The sequence below is a fragment of the Triticum urartu genome, chromosome 3A (genome assembly GCF_056163025.1).
Source record: "Triticum urartu cultivar PI428250 chromosome 3A, HENAU_Tu73, whole genome shotgun sequence".
Lineage (NCBI taxonomy): Eukaryota > Viridiplantae > Streptophyta > Magnoliopsida > Poales > Poaceae > Triticum > Triticum urartu.
The window spans coordinates 226,915,912-226,933,246 of NC_141875.1; the positions used below are offsets into that span (position 1 = coordinate 226,915,912).

A 17,335-nucleotide genomic window follows, 5' to 3' on the forward strand; every position below is an offset into this window, starting at 1 on the left:
CCCTCCTGTGTGGTGAAACGGCCGTGTGGACGACCGGCTGAACGACCACACCAGACCAGTTCTACGTGGCACTAGAAACATGCCAAGATTCATACGTTCACGAACAAACGTGGATCCACGCGTGTGGGCGAGATGCAAACGCCCACACGTGTGGACGTTAACATTTCCAATTTTTTTTACGCTGCCTGGGGGCGAGCGAACGAAGTGTTGCTGGGCCGGCCTAAGTACCACCACCTTCGAGCTCCAGTAATCAAAACCGGCGCTGAGTGCGCGGTTAGGAGCTCCCGATCCATTCAACTTTTTTTTTGAGGGATTCTCCTCAACTTTGCTGAAAGAAGCTAAAAAGAGGATGCATCTTCTAATAAATTCGGCCCGAAAGCCCACTGGGCAATTCCATGCCGCAGCTCACTAAGCCCACGCCGAGCAAAACCCTTGCCCGTCGGGCCTTTATAATCCAAACCCTAGCGCAACTGACTCCTTCACCTCGCAGACATCCCCGAGCAGAAGCCGCAGCCGACGCCGCTGACCCTCGCGACGCCGCCACTTCTCCTCGGGGCGCAACCATGGTGACCTCCACGAAGAAGACGGTAACACCCCCCTTCCCCGCCCTCCACCCTATCCTCTCCCCATGTTCATGTCGACCTGCCGCGATCCTCTTCCGTAGTCTTTCCTGATCCCGCCATTCCTTTTCCCCGTTCCTCATGGTGCTTTGTTCTTTCTGTCTTGCTGATTTCCGGTGTATTTGTTGTGATGGCGCAGAAGAAGTCCGGGGACAACATCAACAACAAGCTACAGCTTGTCATGAAGAGCGGCAAGTACACGCTCGGCTACAAGACCGTCCTCAGGACCCTCAGGAACTCCAAGGGTAAGAACCCATCCTCCCTAGCCTAGTTTCCACCGCGCTCAGTATTGCATGTGTTTTATGGTTCCTAGTTTGTGCGAATTGTGTACTACTGTATATGCTAGTGGAAGATACATAATATGGTGTTTAGATCCTGAGTTTTAGGCAGGAAACGCTTGAGTTACTGTTGGTGTGACCGTCTGAGCTTTGATTTTGGATAAATAGATGTTGAAATGTGTTCTTGTGCATCGCAAAAACTGATTACTGGTGGATCTCATTGCTGCTGTGCATGAGTCGATGCCATAGCGATCAGCTTCACGCTCGCTCTTCTAATAATATATGGGCTCACTGCTGTGGTCCAGTAGCTGACGGTGGTGTACATTGCATTGTGATTGGGCATTTCTTATGTTTATTAGAGAGTTGACTGGTAATGCCTGTTATCAAACATTTTAAGTACTTGATTACTTGTTAGCATTCTGTTCTGTTTTGTGTTGTACTCCAATTAGGTGCTTGAAATTTCGTTAGTACCTCCAAAATTATCTCATGCTTTTAAGTTGTGCAACTATTATGTGGATTGTGTTGATATATTTTATATTTATTTTTCTTTAGATTTTATATGCTGTGCCTATGTTGGTTTGAACTAGATAAGGATGATCCTTCACCTAGATGATAACCAATTAACTAGCTCAGCCTAAACTATGATCTGCAAGTTTCTCGACGTACGCGTACTACTTTGGTGGACATGATGATCCTTTCCCCAGATGATCGACAATGAACATGCTGAGCGCTATAATTTCTCTTAGGAGAAACCAAGCCAGGACTCTGATCTGCCCAGTAGTACAGATTTTTGTTCTTCATTGCTTGCTACTGTTTTGTTGGTTGTTATCTTTGTTTGGCACCATTAGGCGTTTGAAACTGATTACTAGTGGATCTATTCATATGGCCATCGAGTATGAGTCATAGTAATTCTCAAAATTCTGCAAATGGATGTAAGTTTTCTCTGTGCTAGATTTGCTATGCATTCTATTTGTTTTCAATGAGCCATTCGATTTGGAGGATGTGATGATCCTTTCCCCAGATGATCGACAATGAACATGCTGAGCGCTATTATTTCTCTTCAGAGAAACCAAGCCAATGCTCTGGTCCTCCTAGCCATTGCACATGCCTGTATTCATATGGCCATTGCGGATAATTCTATGCCTTAATAATTCTCCCGATATATCACTGTTTATTAGTAGGAGATTTCTTCTGTTTGGCGTAACAGCAATTTCACGTTGTTTCTTTTGTAATTTGATGATGGTTGACAGTCTGATATCAAATAATGTGGTTGCATCCTATTTACAGCAAAGCTTGTGATCCTTGCTAACAACTGCCCTCCGCTCCGCAAGTCTGAGATTGAGTACTATGCTATGTTGGCGAAGATCACTGTCCACCACTACCATGGAAGTAAGTTTGTATTCCTTTTTAATCCAACTTTTGTCTAGTGGTGAGTTCTGTGAGATGATGTTCACTTCTTCCCATGACACTGCGAAACCCTTCCTACTTGGCTCACAGTCCTGTCTATTACTTTTGTCATGGAAGTATTAGCCATAAGTGCAGTAGTAAGCTAATCAATAGTTTGAAATAGTGCATATAAGATGGTAAAGCAGTCATAATCATGTCAAACTTTTTTATTGTCTCAATAATACACTGTTCAAAAGTTCGCCAATGTTTGGTTTCCAGACAATGTTGATTTGGGAACTGCGTGTGGTAAATACTTCCGAGTCTGCTGCCTGAGTATCATCGACCCTGGTATCTACCACCGCATTTCTCATTCTTTTACCTGGTTCATACTTTGATATACAGCAACTGGGTTTTTGATCATGCTCTGTTCCTTGTGTTTAATCTTCAGGCGATTCCGACATCATCAACGCAACACCAGCTGGCCAGTAAACCTGTGTATGCCATTTTCAGTGTCTCGTCTGATGTGTCATCTGAGGTGTTCTAGAGTGTAGTTCTTGCTGGACTTGATTTGGTCTTGTGCACATCATTTATCAGTCAATCAAGTTTGATGGAACTATGGTTTTGGATCAAAAGGTTTTGTTCCTCCTGTCTTGTTTGATTGCTCTTCGTTGTGCAAGCATGGTTTTGGTCAGCAAGCATGGTTTTTCCGTGATCAGTAGTTTTCTGCGTGTGCTATCATGCTCTAAATTTGATGGAAAGAGTGGCCTGGATGTGCAGAGTAGGGTGCTTTTAGCTTAGGGATAAGTGTGATCTGTAGTTTAGTTTTTCACTGTCTTAGCGTGCCTTTTCATCATCTAATCAGATGAGACATGAGTTCATGTGTATACACGGAGACGAGCCTAGTGATTTCATAATCTGATCGTAAATAGGCTTTGTGTACGAGAACGGGCTTAACCCTGGCAAGAACGTAGATGGTTTAAGATCTCGCAAGAGTCAAAGAAAGCCAAGGGGGAAAGGGGCATGCCCTCGTTAACTTGCATCCCGTCTTTAGAGAAAGTGACGGTAACGCATGCTACTACCGATTTTCTCGTGTCACCGTCTTATCCCAAGGAAAAGAAAAGTAGGTTCGTTTTGGAGTACGTTGATGCGTTCCACGTCTCTCTTCCGAATTTCCGCCTGCTCCACACGGCTCCATACTGACTCGTTGAAGAACAAACCAAAAGATGCATCGCGGCGCAGCCAATGGAGGCGACAACTTTGGCTGGCCACCAACCCCGTCCTACCACTTACCAACTCGACTTGCACATGCTTTTTTGCCCTGCAAATCTTTAGACGCCTATAGATCCTGAACACTCGAGATTTGAACATGACAAATTGAATGTTTTTTGTGGTAATTTGTATTAGTCAACTCTCGCTAGTTTAGTTGGTAAGCATAGCAAAACCGTTCTTAGTTAGATTTTTGCCAGAAAATTACGTGCATGCCTACTAAACTTGTCATCCTCGCGTCAACTAAAATTATCATAAATACGTTCAGTTTAACATGGTCATAAAATTAACGTTCTTAATTTGATTTTTGAAACACTATCCACAATTATTTTTATCTGAAACGTTGGGGTGGGAATCAAGAGGCAACGAAAACAAGCATCCAGATGCAATGAAATAAAGAAGAGTCTTATACCTGCCGCGCTACCCAGCTACATTTGATAATACTACATCTTTTTTGATTTGATGAAGCTATCGATAATACTACATCTAAGTGACTCAATCGAAAATACTCATCTCTCTGTAAAATCAATGACATAAGACTTGGATGTGTAACACTATTCATCAAATTTGTACTTATCGTTGCCGAAAATATCTTGAGAAACTTGGTACTACTACCATATAATGGCTAAAGATTAATGATGCCATCATACCAGTTAGTGGGTCGCAGCGAAGTGCGGCCATGCTTAGGTCGTGACGTTCCGTCGGATGATAATAAGGTACGTGCAGCAACTGTTGCAATTATTTTGCGCGAGCTTTGATTCCAGCCAAAATTATTGTAGCAGCTGTTGGGTGGTCGCTTCGGAGTTCACAACGGAATCTTTACTCAGGATTTGTTTTTCCGTAGCAACAAAGCCACTAAGATTCTCGGTGATTCTCTAGTCGGGGAGTTGAGATTCCATGGATCTGTAGAGGCCAACTGGGATACTGAAATAAGTACTAGTTGCAAGCATTTTGTTCCGTAGGAATCTTTCTCTTCCGATGAAAATTCCTGTGTTTGAATGCCGTGCCGTGCCATTTTGGGCAATGGAAATAGATGGACACTCAAGTCAAGTCTCAAGTAAAAACAGACTCACGTTTGAAGTCAGTCAAGCAGTCAATATTCCACCGTGGAGTGAGTTGAGTCGTGTGGTCACTACTACGCAACATCGCCGGTTATTCGACGAATTTGCACGGTTTCTATCAAAGAAATTATTATCAACTTGACATGAAAACAATCGTTCAACTTTACGTTTTTCATCTCTAGTACTAAATGGTTTTGTTGATCTGTGGAGGGTCTTTTTGTTTTTCATGTAAAATAAATTGCTTCTTCATCTGGAAGCTCTCATATATGTTTTATTGATCTAATTCTAAATCGCATTCAACAGATCATGTGAAGAGTCAGCAACTATCTGAATCTAGGTTAGCACTAGATGCTTCCCCCACTTAAAAAATGATTCGTTGCTTCACCAATCGCCCAAACACATTTTTTAGTCCTAACACTCCGGCCACATCAAGGACTGAGATTTGTCAGGAATTACACATTGATACTGAAGCATTGTCTGACAATTATCTGGGGCTACCGGCAATGATGGGGGCTGATAGAAGCGACTGTTTCAAACATTTTTATGAAAGAATCAAAGAGAGACTGAAGGGATGGATGGAAAAGCAATTATCTACAGGGGGTAAAGAGATTCTTATTAAGGCGGTGGCCCAAGCTATCCCGGTGTTTGCTATGTCAGTGTTTAGCCTACCTAAAGGGGTCTGTAAAGACATCACCGATTTGATTGCCCAATTCTGGTGGGGTGATGACGAGGACCACAAAAGAATGCATTGGTACACTTGGTGGAAGCTTTGTTACCCAGAAAATGAAGGAGGGATGGGCTTTAGGGATCTCCACTCCTTTAATCTTGCTATGCTATCGAAACAATGCTGGCGTCTCATAACCAATCCAGAGTCTCTTTGTGCGAGGGTACTAAAAGCGAAATATTTTCCTAATTGTAGTCTGCTCCATGCTACATTGAAAAATGGATCCTCCTTCACTTGGCAAAGTATCATGAAAGGACTGAAAAATTTCAAATTGGGATACATTTGGAGGATTGGAAACGGTGAGAAGGTGAATATATGGACTGATCCATGGATCCCAGGGAGCCCGGATAGGAAGGTTATTTCAGGCCGTGGTCATACTCTGCTCAATTCTGTTAGTGACTTAATCGATCCTATATCAGGGACATGGGATGAAGCACTGCTTCGAACAATTCTGAATCCGGTGGATGTTAGGCGAATTATGCAAATACCGCTGAGTCACAATGCATTTGACGATTTTATTGCGTGGCATCCTGACCGCAGAGGGATATTCACAGTACGATCAGCGTACAAAATACAGTGGTATCGGACTTTTGGGACACACACAAATATGGCTGAACGCCCAAGGCAATCCCAAGCTTCGGAAGTGTGGACTAGACTCTGGAAACTAAATATACCACGTAAAGTTTCGATATTTTGTTGGCGTGCTCTTCATGGAATCATCCCTCTAAAATCCATACTAATGAACAGGCATGTGGGATCGGATGGTGCTTGTCCGGTTTGTCATGGAGCTGCTGAGGATATAAAACATCTTCTTTTTGAATGTTTGACGGACAGAGAACTTTGGAGAGGCCTGGGCATATTGGAAATTCTTGACAAAGCTGCAACGGTGGATCGCTCTGGTTCGGTAATATTGGAGCATTTACTATTGGCAGAGGATAATCCAGTTCCGATGAAGCCGAACTTGGATATTAAACAAATTCTTGCTGTTGGTAGTTGATACCTTTGGTGGACTCGTCGCCAACACACTCATGATGGAGCAACACCCCCGCCAATGAGATGGCCTATGTCTGTTCTAGCAATTGCGGACAATTTTCATCAAGCAAATGAGAAGAATAGGGTGACAAATGAACAAAGATGGTTGAAACCTGGTCCAAAATTTGTTAAGTTAAATGTAGATGCCTCCTTCTATGCGGATGAGGGTGCTGGAGCATCGGCGGCAATCCTTAGAGATGAGAAGGGTATTTTTTTGGCAGCTCAGTGCAAATATATTCAGTATGCATCTGATGTAGTTACCTCGGAAGCTATGGTGATGAGAGATGGATTGATCTTTGCAAGCTCATTAGGATTCAACAGGGTGGAGGCAGAGTCAGACTCTTCAATTGTTATTGACTATTGCTCGGGACAGACAAAATGGTGGGACTCGGCTGCAAGAGTATTTGCAGAATGCATTGACGTGTCTTTGTCAATTGGGAAGGTTATCTTTAAACATTGTGCTCGTTCTTCGAATCAAGCGGCGCATGTGCTAGCTAGTTACTGTTTTTATAATAAGATTTGTAGTTCATGGACTGATGAGCCCCCGGCTTGTCTGGTTTCCAAACTCGTAGACGATGTAATTCCTATTTGAAATTAATAAAGCTAGCCATGATGGCCTTCCCTAAAAAAAATCGCCCAAACACATGGTTAACCAGCAAGGACTCTCAACTAGCTGACCAGATATTTTTCTTTCTTAGCTTTGATGGTTTGATGATTGATTGCTACTTGAGATTTCGACTTCCAAGTAACCAACGTCACATTAAACCCATTAAAAGCATATCCAGCCGCGCCCCCAACAGCCTCCCCTCCTCCCAGGCGATTTTTTAATGCCGGCGGACGAAAATCGCCCCAGTCGCGCCTCCAGGATCTCATTTAGCGCCGGTTTGGGCCGAAATAACAGTCGGCTCACCCGAGACGAACCCAAGCGTCTGGGGGTCGCCTGGGGGCGTCGGCAGAAGCGAAAAGGGGTGTGGGCCCGCTCCGTCGGTGAGAGGAGGGCCTTTTCCCGTCGTTTCCTCTCGCTTTCCCCCCTCGGCTTCCCTCTCATTATCCATTCCTCCTGCCAATCTCCTCCTCCCCTCCCAGCCAGCCACCATGCCGTCGAAGAAGTACGTGGTCCCCCGTGCCGTGACGGATGCCACCGCCCCCGCCGTCTCCCAGCTGAAGCAGAGGAAGCAGAGGGCGCCGCCGTCCAAGCCCCCGGGCATGTCTAACGCTGACTGGAGGGCGGAAGTTCAGCACCGGGAGGCTGTCACCGCCAACCGGTGGAACAGGGCCAACGCGAAGAAGGCCCGGGACAGCGCGGCGCTCGTGGCTGCAGCGGTGGCGGAGCAGGCGGAGCGCTCGACCGAACAAGTCGAGGCGGCTCGCGCGGGGATGATGAATCGACCCGGCGGCCACGGCCCGTACGTGTCCTGGGGCCAGCAAAGCGTCGGGTCTTCGGCCGGCTTCTCGTCGTCGCCATAGCCCTGGGGCTGCACGCCGTTGCAGGGCTACGCCGACGGTGACGCGCACGGCGGGTTCAACCCCAACATCACCTTCCCTCATGGTCACCCGCCCCAACGCACGCCCTCGCCCGCTTTCGCCGGCGTGTAGTACCCTCCGTACACCTACTCGCCGTCGGCCTACGCAGCCTCCCCGACGCCCCTCACCGCTGTGGCGCGCTGCTCTACTCACAAGCCTCCTCGTCGCATCTCGGTGACACCGACGCGACGGAGGCCGACATGGACGACATCATCACGACCGGCTCGGCCGCCGCCGCCTCCCTCGGGTTCACCACACAAGACAACACAATGGACCTCAAGAGGACATGGATGGCGAGCTCGACTACGGCGAGAAGGAGCCAGAGGAGGAGGAGGAGGAGGAGGAGGAGGAGGAGCTGGCGACTGCTCCGGCGAGGAAAGGGAAGAAGAAGAAGGGGGCCAGGACCGGCGAACTGCGCATCAAGTGGGCGTCCAAGGAGGACAAGTGCCTCGCCGAAGCGTGGAAAGTCGTATGCCTCGACCTGATCATCGGCACGAACTAGAGCATCGACACATATTGGAACCGCATCAAGGCCGAGTTCGACGAGCGCAAGCTCGTCGACCCCTACTTCAAAGGCGTGCACATGCAGCGCGGGGTCGAAGGCAATGGCGAACCATTGGGGGCTCTGTTGGGGAACGTAGTAATTTCAAAAAAAATCCCTATGCACACGCAAGATCATGGTGATGCATAACAACTAGAGGGAAGAGTATCACCCACGTACCCTCATAGACCGTAAGCGGAAGCGTTATGAGAACGCGGTTGATGTAGTCGAACGTCTTCATGATCCGACTGATACAAGTATCGAATGCACGGCTCCTCCGAGTTCAGCACACGTTCGGCTTGATGACGTCTCATGAACTCCGATCCAGCAGAGCTTCATGGGAGAGTTCCGTCAGCACGACGGAGTGATGACGGTGATGATGTTGCTACCGACGCAGGGCTTCGTCTAAGCACCGCTACGATATGATCGAGGTGGATTATGGTGGAGGGGGGCACTGCACACGGCTAAGGGATCAATGATCAACTTGTGTGTCTTTGGGTGCCCCCCTGCCCCCGTATATAAAGGAGCAAGGGGGGAGGCTGGCTGGCCCCTGTAAGGCACGCCAGGAGGAGAAGTCCTCCTCCTAGTAGGAGTAGGACTCCCCTTTCCTACTCCTACTAGGAGGAGGAAAGGAAGGGGGAAGGGGAGAAGGAAGAAGAGGGAGGAAAGGAGGAAAGGGGGGTCGGCCCCCTAGTCCAATTCGGTTTGGGATAGGGGGGGCGCGCGCCCTGCCTCCTCTCTTCCACCACTTGGCCCATAAAGCCCAATACTTCTTCCCCGTATTCCCGTAACTCCCCGGTACTTCGAAAAATACCCGAATCACTCAGAACCTTTCCGATGTCCGAATATAGTCGTCCAATATATCGATCTCTACGTCTTGACCATTTCGAGACTCCTCGTCATGTCCCTGATCTCATCCGGGACTCCGAACTACCTTCGGTACATCAAATCTCATAAACTCATAATACTGATCGTCACCGAACGTTAAGCGTGCGGACCCTACGGGTTCGAGAACTATGTAGACATGACCGAGACACGTCTCCGGTCAATAACCAATAGCGAAACCTGGATGCTCATATTGGCTCCTACATATTCTACGAAGATCTTTGTCGGTCAAACCGCATAACAACATACGTTGTTCCCTTTGTCATCGGTATGTTACTTGCCCGAGATTCGATCGTCGGTATCTCAATACCTAGTTCAATCTCGTTACTGGCAAGTCTCTTTACTCATTCCCGTAATACATCATCTCGCAACTAACTCATTAGTTACAATGCTTGCAAGGCTTATAGTGATGTGCATTACCGAGAGGGCCCAGAGATACCTCTCCGACAATCGGAGTGACAAATCCTAATCTCGATCTATGCCAACTCAACAAGTACCATCGGAGACACCTGTAGAGGACCTTTATAATCACCCAGTTACGTTGTGACGTTTGGTAGCACACAAAGTGTTCCTCCTGTATTCGGGAGTTGCACAATCTCATAGTCATTGGAACATGTATAAGTCATGAAGAAAGCAATAGCAAAAAACTAAATGATCATCATGCTAAGCTAACGGATGCGTTAATCAAATGACAACTCATGTCTATGGTTAGGAAACATAACCATCATTGATTCAACGAGCTAGTCAAGTAGAGGCAAACTAGTGACACTCTGTTTGTCTATGTATTCACACATGTATCATGTTTCCGGTTAATACAATTCTAACATGAATAATAAACATTTATCAATAAATTAGAAAATAAATAATAACTTTATTATTGCCTCTAGGGCATATTTCCTTCAGTCTCCCACTGGCACGAGTCAATAATCTAATTCACATCTTTATGTGATTATTTCACATCTCCATGTGACTAATACCCAAAGGGTTTACTAGAGTCAATAATCTAGTTCACATCGCTATGTGATTAACACCCAAAGAGTGATCATGTTTTGCTTGTGAGAGAAGTTTAGTCTACGGGTCTGCAACATTCAGATCCGTATGTATTTCGCAAATTTCTATGTCTGCAATGCTCTGCATGGAGCTACTCTAGCTAATTGCTCCCATTTTCAATATGTATCCAGATCGAGACTTAAAGTCACCTAGATCGATGTAAAAAGCTTGCAGTGACGTAACTCTTTACGGCGAACTCTTGTATCACCTCCATAACCGAGAAATATTTCCTTAGTCCTCTAAGGATAATTTTGACCACTGTCCAGTGATCTACTCCTAGATCACTATTGTACCCTCTTGCCAAACTTATGATGAGGTACAAAATAGGTCTGGTACACAACATGGCATACTTTATAGAACCTATGACTGAGGCATAGGGAATGACTTTTCATTCTCTTTCTATTTTCTGCCGTGGTCGGGTTTTGAGTCTTTACTCAACTTCACACCTTGCAACACAGGCAAGAACTTCTTCTTTGACTGTTCCATTTTGAACTATTTCAAAATCTTGTCAAGGTATGTACTCATTGAAAATATATCAAGCATCTTGATCTATCTCTATAGATCTTGATGCTCAATATGTAAGTAGCTTCACCGAGGTCTTTCTTTGAAAAACTCCTTTCAAACACTCCTTTATGCTTTCCAAAAAATTCTACATTATTTCCGATCAACAATATGTCATTCATATATACTTATTAGAAATGTTGTAGTGCTCCCACTCACTTTCTGGTAAATACAGGCTTCACCGCAAGTCTGTATAAAACCATATGCTTTGATATCAAAGCATATATTCCAACTCCGAGATGCTTGCACCAGACCATAAATGGATCGCTGGAGGTTGCACACTTTGTTAGCACTTTTTGGATCGACAAAACCTTCTGGTTGCATCATATACAACTCTTCTTTAAGATATCCATGAAGGAATACAGTTTTGACATCCATTTGCTAGATTTCATAAAATGCGGCAACTACTAACATGATTCGGACAGACTTTTAAGCATCGATACGAGTGAGAAAATCTCATCGTAGTCAACACCTTGAACTTGTCGAAAACATTTTTGCGACAATTCGAGCTTTGTAGATAGTAACACTACTATCAGCGTCCGTCTTCCTCTTGAAGATCCATTCATTCTTAATGACTCACCGGTCATCGGGCAAGTCAATCAAAGTCCACACTTTGTTCTTATACATGGATCCCATCTCAGATTTCATGGCCTCAAGCCATTTTGCGGAATCTGGGCTCATCATCGCTTCCTCATAGTTCGTAGGTTCGTCATGGTCAAGTAACATGACATCCATAACAGGATTACTGTACCACTCTGGTGCGTATCTCACTCTGGTTGACCTACGAGGTTCGGTAGTAACTTGATCTGAAGTTACATGATCATCATCATTAGCTTCCTCACTAATTGGTGTAGTAGTCACACGAACAGATTTCTGTGATGAACTACTTTCCAATAAGGGAGAAGGTACATGTCGTTGTCAAAACCGGCGGATCTCGGGTAGGGGGTCCCGAACTGTGCGTCTAAGGCGGATGGTAACAGGAGGCAGGGAACACGATGTTTTACCCAGGTTCGGGCCCTCTTGATGGAGATAAAACCCTACGTCCTGCTTGATTTATTCTTAATGATATGAGTATTACAAGAGTTGATCTACCACGAGATCGGAGAGGCTAAACCCTAGAAGCTAGCCTATGGTATGATTGTATGTTGTCATATGGACTAAAACCCTCTGGTTTATATAGACACCGGAGGGGGCTAGGGTTACACAAGGTCGGTTACAAAGGAGGAGATATACATATCCGTATTGCCTAGCTTGCCTTCCACGCCAAGTAGAGTCCCATCCGGACACGAGACAAAGTCTTCAATCTTGTAACTTCATAGTCCAACAGTCCGGCCAAAGGATATAATCCGGCTGTCTAGATACCCCCTAATCCAGGACTCCCTCAGTAGCCCCCGAACCAGGTGAGGGAGTCCTGGATTAGGGGGTGTCCGGATGGCCGGACTATACCTTCAGCCGGACTCCTGGACTATGAAGATACAAGATTGAAGACTTCGTCCCGTGTCCGGAAGGGACTTTCCTTGGCGTGGAAGGCAAGCTTGGCGATACGGATATGCAGATCTCCTACCATTGTAACCGACTTTGTGTAACCCTAACCCTCTCTGGTGTCTATATAAACCGGAGGGTTTTAGTCCGTAGGACAACATACACAACAACAATCATACCATAGGCTAGCTTCTAGGGTTTAGCCTCTCCGATCTCGTGGTAGATCTACTCTTGTACTACCCATATCATCAATATTAATCAAGCAGGACGTAGGGTTTTACCTCCATCGAGAGGGCCCGAACCTGGGTAAAACTTCGTGTCCCTTGCCTCCTGTTACCATCCGGCCTAGACGCACAGTTCGGGACCCCCTACCCGAGATCCGCCGGTTTTGACACCGACACCAGGCTTCAATGACGATGAGTCCGGCGCACAGTGTTGTCTTCGGCATTGCAAGGCGGGTTCTTCTCCATCTTCCGAACGTTTGTAAAGCAGTGTCCGGTCCCATAAATGTTTGGACCTCTTGGCTTCTGTGCCCAATAAGGGCTATCTCCCATGCATCGAATGAATACGAGGCACCAGGGCGTTTTTACATTCACCCCCCTAGCTAGATAAATAAATTGTCTATTAAAGGGACGGGGATCCTTAGATCCAATCCATACCATCCTCCCCCAGCGAGAGTCCATCAGAGCGCGTTTCGGAAAGATCCATTCCAGCATGGCCGACCTCCGCAGCTCCTCCTCCTGCCCCCGTAGCCCTAAGCCCGGTGATTGTGAGAGGTGTTCAGTCCCGCACAGTCGATTAGTCAAACTGCGGACTATGGGATTTCTCCCTCCGGCGTATATGGTGCCCGTTCGAGCCGGGCTTTCCACCTACAATGGCGGGGAGCAAGCGGAGAGCTTTCCCTGTCCCTCTACGGGGGAACGGGTCTGCCTTGTTCCCTATTTATTAAGGGGACTCGGATTTCCAATTCATCCGTTCCTCCGCGGGGTCCTGGAGTTCTACGGCCTCCAATTACACAATTTCACCCCTGCCTCCATCCTACATATCGCCGGCTATGTTGCTCTCTGCGAGTTGTTCCTGGGCTGCGAGGCTCACTTCGAGCTGTGGAAAAGGCTATTTTGCCTCGTCCCTTGCACACAGAGGGGGTCACTTTATCAAGTGGGCGGAGCCGAAATATGGCGCATCGCCGATACCGGATACCTGTCCGATACCCCGAAGAAGTCGTCCGAAGACTGGCCTTCAGAATGGTTTTATATGGAGGACGTTCCCCTTCCAGACCCTGTTCGGCGGGGTCTTCCTGAGTTCAACAATGCTCCTCTGAAGAAACGCCGAAGTTGGCGCCCACGGAGCCCCCAGGTGGAAGACAATGGAGAAGTCCTCTATCTGATGAACCGGATTAAAGCACTGGCTCGATTAGGATTGACAGTAATCGAAGTTATGTCGATTTGCATAATGCGGGGAGTGCAACCACTTAAATATCGTGGGTACCCCTTGTGGTGTTTTAACGGGGCGGATGATGCCACCCGTTGCGGGCATAAGGGTCCTGACAATGCTGCTGCTTTAGCGAAAATTCTGTCCGAATTGTTCAAGGGTGAGGAAGAGGAGTTCACCCGCATCAAGCCATGGGATGGATTCTCCATGTACAATCCTCCAAGCTGGGTAAGTTATGTCTCCCTACTCCCATTTTCCCCGCATTCTTTGTCGTAAGTATTCACCTTGCCACTTTGCGGCAGGAACTGCGAAAAGCCATAAAGGAGGTCAGCAGCCCTTCTCCACAACCAGAGGACCCTGACCGGGCCCTCGACTCCGGACTTGAAGAAGATCCGGTTATATTCGTGGAGCTGATAGACCGGTAGTTCTATCAGTTAAGCTGCGATGATGCCATGGTGGCCATTACGGCCGACTATCCCGGATTGCTCCCTGCATCGCACGTAAGAAAAACCAAAAATCCCAACTCCAAAAACTAGGATCCCCTTTTAGACACTTCACCCACCATATACACATGGCATTTTTACAGGGAAGGCATTCGGGACGCCCTGCCGAACCCGCAGCAACTCGCCAACAAGAGGCACCGAGGTTGGGTAGGCCAAAAAGGAAGGCGGTCAGGACGGAGACGTTGGCGCAAAGGTATGACAAAAACCCCGCTCCGTGGTTGTCGTCTTTCTCGAAATATAATGACGCCCGTGATTCTTTAACAGAAAAAATGCTCGCCAGAATATGTCCGGCGATGTTACTAATCATGCTTCCACCAGTCGGGCGCCAGGACCGGACATAGAGGCGGAAGCCGATATGGGGCAGGCGCCGGATAACCCCCCTACAGAGGATGCGGATAGATTATCCGCTACAAACTCAGAAGTGGAAAGCGCCATGAATCATAGGTGCCGCCGGGCCGTACTCCGTGACGCTTGTTTCTCACCAGAGGCATTTGATGCCTTCAATTCTGGAGAGGCGTACCTTCGAGTTGCTCAAGATGGTCTAGCCAGAGCCACGGATCAGTATGTAAAGGATGTACGGGTAAGTAAATCTAACGATTTATATGTATCAGTAGCCCCTGAGACTTGAAACAGTTAGCAGAACTGATTTAAGGATCATCTTTATTGTGCAGGTTCTTACAGAGAAGAATACTAGGCTGTCACAGGAGCTAGAGGAATGCAAGACCCAACTGCGGGCCGCTGTTGCCGCATTGCAGGAACCGAAAAAGTCACCCGCTGGTAACATTTACTTTAAAGAATGATGGTTACCATATAGTGTGCGGCATGGCTGCAGATCTAACAATAGATGTTGCAGATGAATCCGGAGAAAATCCGGAGGACCAGCATGTTATGCGACAGCTAGAGGCTGGCAAACATGTGCTGACTGAGGTTAGGAGGGACAAAAACAATCTCCAAGACGCCAATATCAAGCTACGCGTGGAACTAAAAGACGTTCGAGCCCAGCTTGCAGACTCCGAGAAGGAGAATAAGCGGCTTCGGCGTGACATTTTCAGTAAGTGCTTGAACAAATTCTTTTAAAGGAGTTCGGCGAAGAAGCCGACTAACAGCGTTATGTCTATAGGTATGCTGACGGGTCGTCCCGCGGAGGAAATGCCCGGGTCTGCGGGTGATCTTCTATTCGAGCTCTCACATCTGCACGAACAAGTTCGGCAGGTGATGCAAGGTGTTGCCCAGGCCTTGTGGCCATCCGTCTCCCTGCCAGAGGGCGTTGCAGAGCTTACGGAGAAGCTCAAGGGAGCACGGCAGCGCTTCCGATTATGGAAGATATCGGCCTGCCGACAGGGTGCCAGAGAAGCCTGGGCAATGGTGAAGACGTGGTATACCAAGGCAGACCCAAATCACATGGCTGAGGTCGGACCTGTGGGTCCCGACGGAAAAGAGATCCCCGTTAGCTTAGTTTATGGGCAAGTAGAATTAGCCGCAAAGTATTCCCAACAGGATTGTAAGCTAGACCGCCTGTTGGATGGTATAGAAGAGGAATTTAGTCAGTCTGCATGACTATGTAATTAAAATGACATGTATAATGCCTTCTAGCCGGATTGTAGATCATTTGTCTTGGCGGACCTTTTCGCTTCAACCTCGGGACCCGATAGTTCGGAGTGTATCCGAATACCCGCTCAGTTATATAAGAACCGGGGTATGCGTGGAGACCAGGCGTAGGGGTCATTAGTGCTTGAACAGACAAGTGCCCAACTAGTTATGTTATATTACATGGGTAGTAAGAAACATCTTCCAGGGAGAATAGTTCCATTAAGGGTTCCTTTCCCTGGATAAGCATGCCCTAAAGTGCATGTCCGGACTACGATAGGAAACGCAGGAAAAACATCTGGGGGCAGATATGTACAATAAATAAAAATCATCTTTTGTTCACCGATCGAATATTCCCTTAAGAACCCTAGCTTTCGGCTTCACCCAGTCTGAGGTACACATCCGGCTGACCCGGCAGTAACAATCGCAGAGGTGCTCCCCTTATGCCCTAGACGAATTAACGGGAACATAGGGCATAAATACAAGAGCCAGGCAACCCAGCTCGGCCAAAACTTAAGTCATGTCAATGCATATAATGGCGAAAAAAGGTACATGCGGAAGCATGACACATGTGCGGGGCCTGAGGCCCAGATAAATAATTAAGCTTATGTGAAAGAAGCCCCCAGGTATGATGAGTGCGGCTAGCGCATCTATAATGTGCAAGCGAGGCACAAGTTGGCCCTTGAAGGCCTAGAGAAAGAATAAAAGAAAGGAAGAAAGAAAAACAAGACAGATAATGTATATGCAAAAAATGGACAAAGGGAGGGGACGAACATAGAGTCCGGCGCTAGGCGTAGAATCTTCGGAGCCTGGCCGCGTTCCATGGATTCGGCTCGAGTCGACTAGTCGATGCATCCCGCAGTCGGTACGCTCCACCGGTCAGAACTTGGTCAATAATGAAGGGACCCTCCCATTTGGGCTCGAGCTTGTTCTTTTTCTTATCCGGCAGGCGTAGAACTAGTTCGCCAACGTTATAAGTTTTGGCCCGTACTTCTCTGCTTTGGTATCTGCGAGCCTGTTGCTGATAAAATGCGAAACGGGCTTTGGCTACGTCGCGCTCCTCCTCCAGGGTGTCCAGAATGTCCTGCCGATCGAGCTCGGCTTCTCTTTCTTCGTACATGCGCAGTCGAGGTGATTCATGAATTATGTCACAGGGCAAGACTGCCTCTGCGCCGTACACCATAAAGAAGGGTGTATATCCGATACTACGATTCGGCGTGGTCCGCAGCCCCCAGAGTACGGAGTCGAGCTCCTCTACCCAGTGCGTGTTAGACTCCGTTAAGGAACACACTAATCTGGGTTTAATGCCGCTCATTATAAGACCGTTTGCTCGCTCGACTTGGCCTTTGGTTTGTGGGTGATAGACTGAAGCATAATCGAGCTTGATGCCCATTTTGCTGCACC

At 47.2% G+C, this 17,335-nt stretch overlaps 1 protein-coding gene and 2 non-coding genes across 3 annotated transcripts; all 3 read left to right on the plus strand.

Moving 5' to 3' along the window:
* Nucleotides 1–430: 430 nt before the first annotated feature.
* LOC125531200 (large ribosomal subunit protein eL30) lies at nucleotides 431–2,930 on the plus strand. Its single transcript, XM_048695609.2, has 5 exons — nucleotides 431–587; nucleotides 760–865; nucleotides 2,186–2,287; nucleotides 2,564–2,632; nucleotides 2,733–2,930. The coding sequence occupies exons 1-5, from the start codon at nucleotides 564–566 to the stop codon at nucleotides 2,771–2,773; spliced, it is 342 nt and encodes a 113-aa protein (XP_048551566.1). The 5' UTR covers nucleotides 431–563; the 3' UTR covers nucleotides 2,774–2,930.
* LOC125549650 (small nucleolar RNA Z103) lies at nucleotides 1,578–1,672 on the plus strand. The gene has a single exon (XR_007301425.1). It is a non-coding gene; the product is annotated as a small nucleolar RNA Z103 (small nucleolar RNA).
* LOC125549648 (small nucleolar RNA Z103) lies at nucleotides 1,895–1,989 on the plus strand. Its single transcript, XR_007301423.1, has one exon. It is a non-coding gene; the product is annotated as a small nucleolar RNA Z103 (small nucleolar RNA).
* Nucleotides 2,931–17,335: the final 14,405 nt, after the last annotated feature.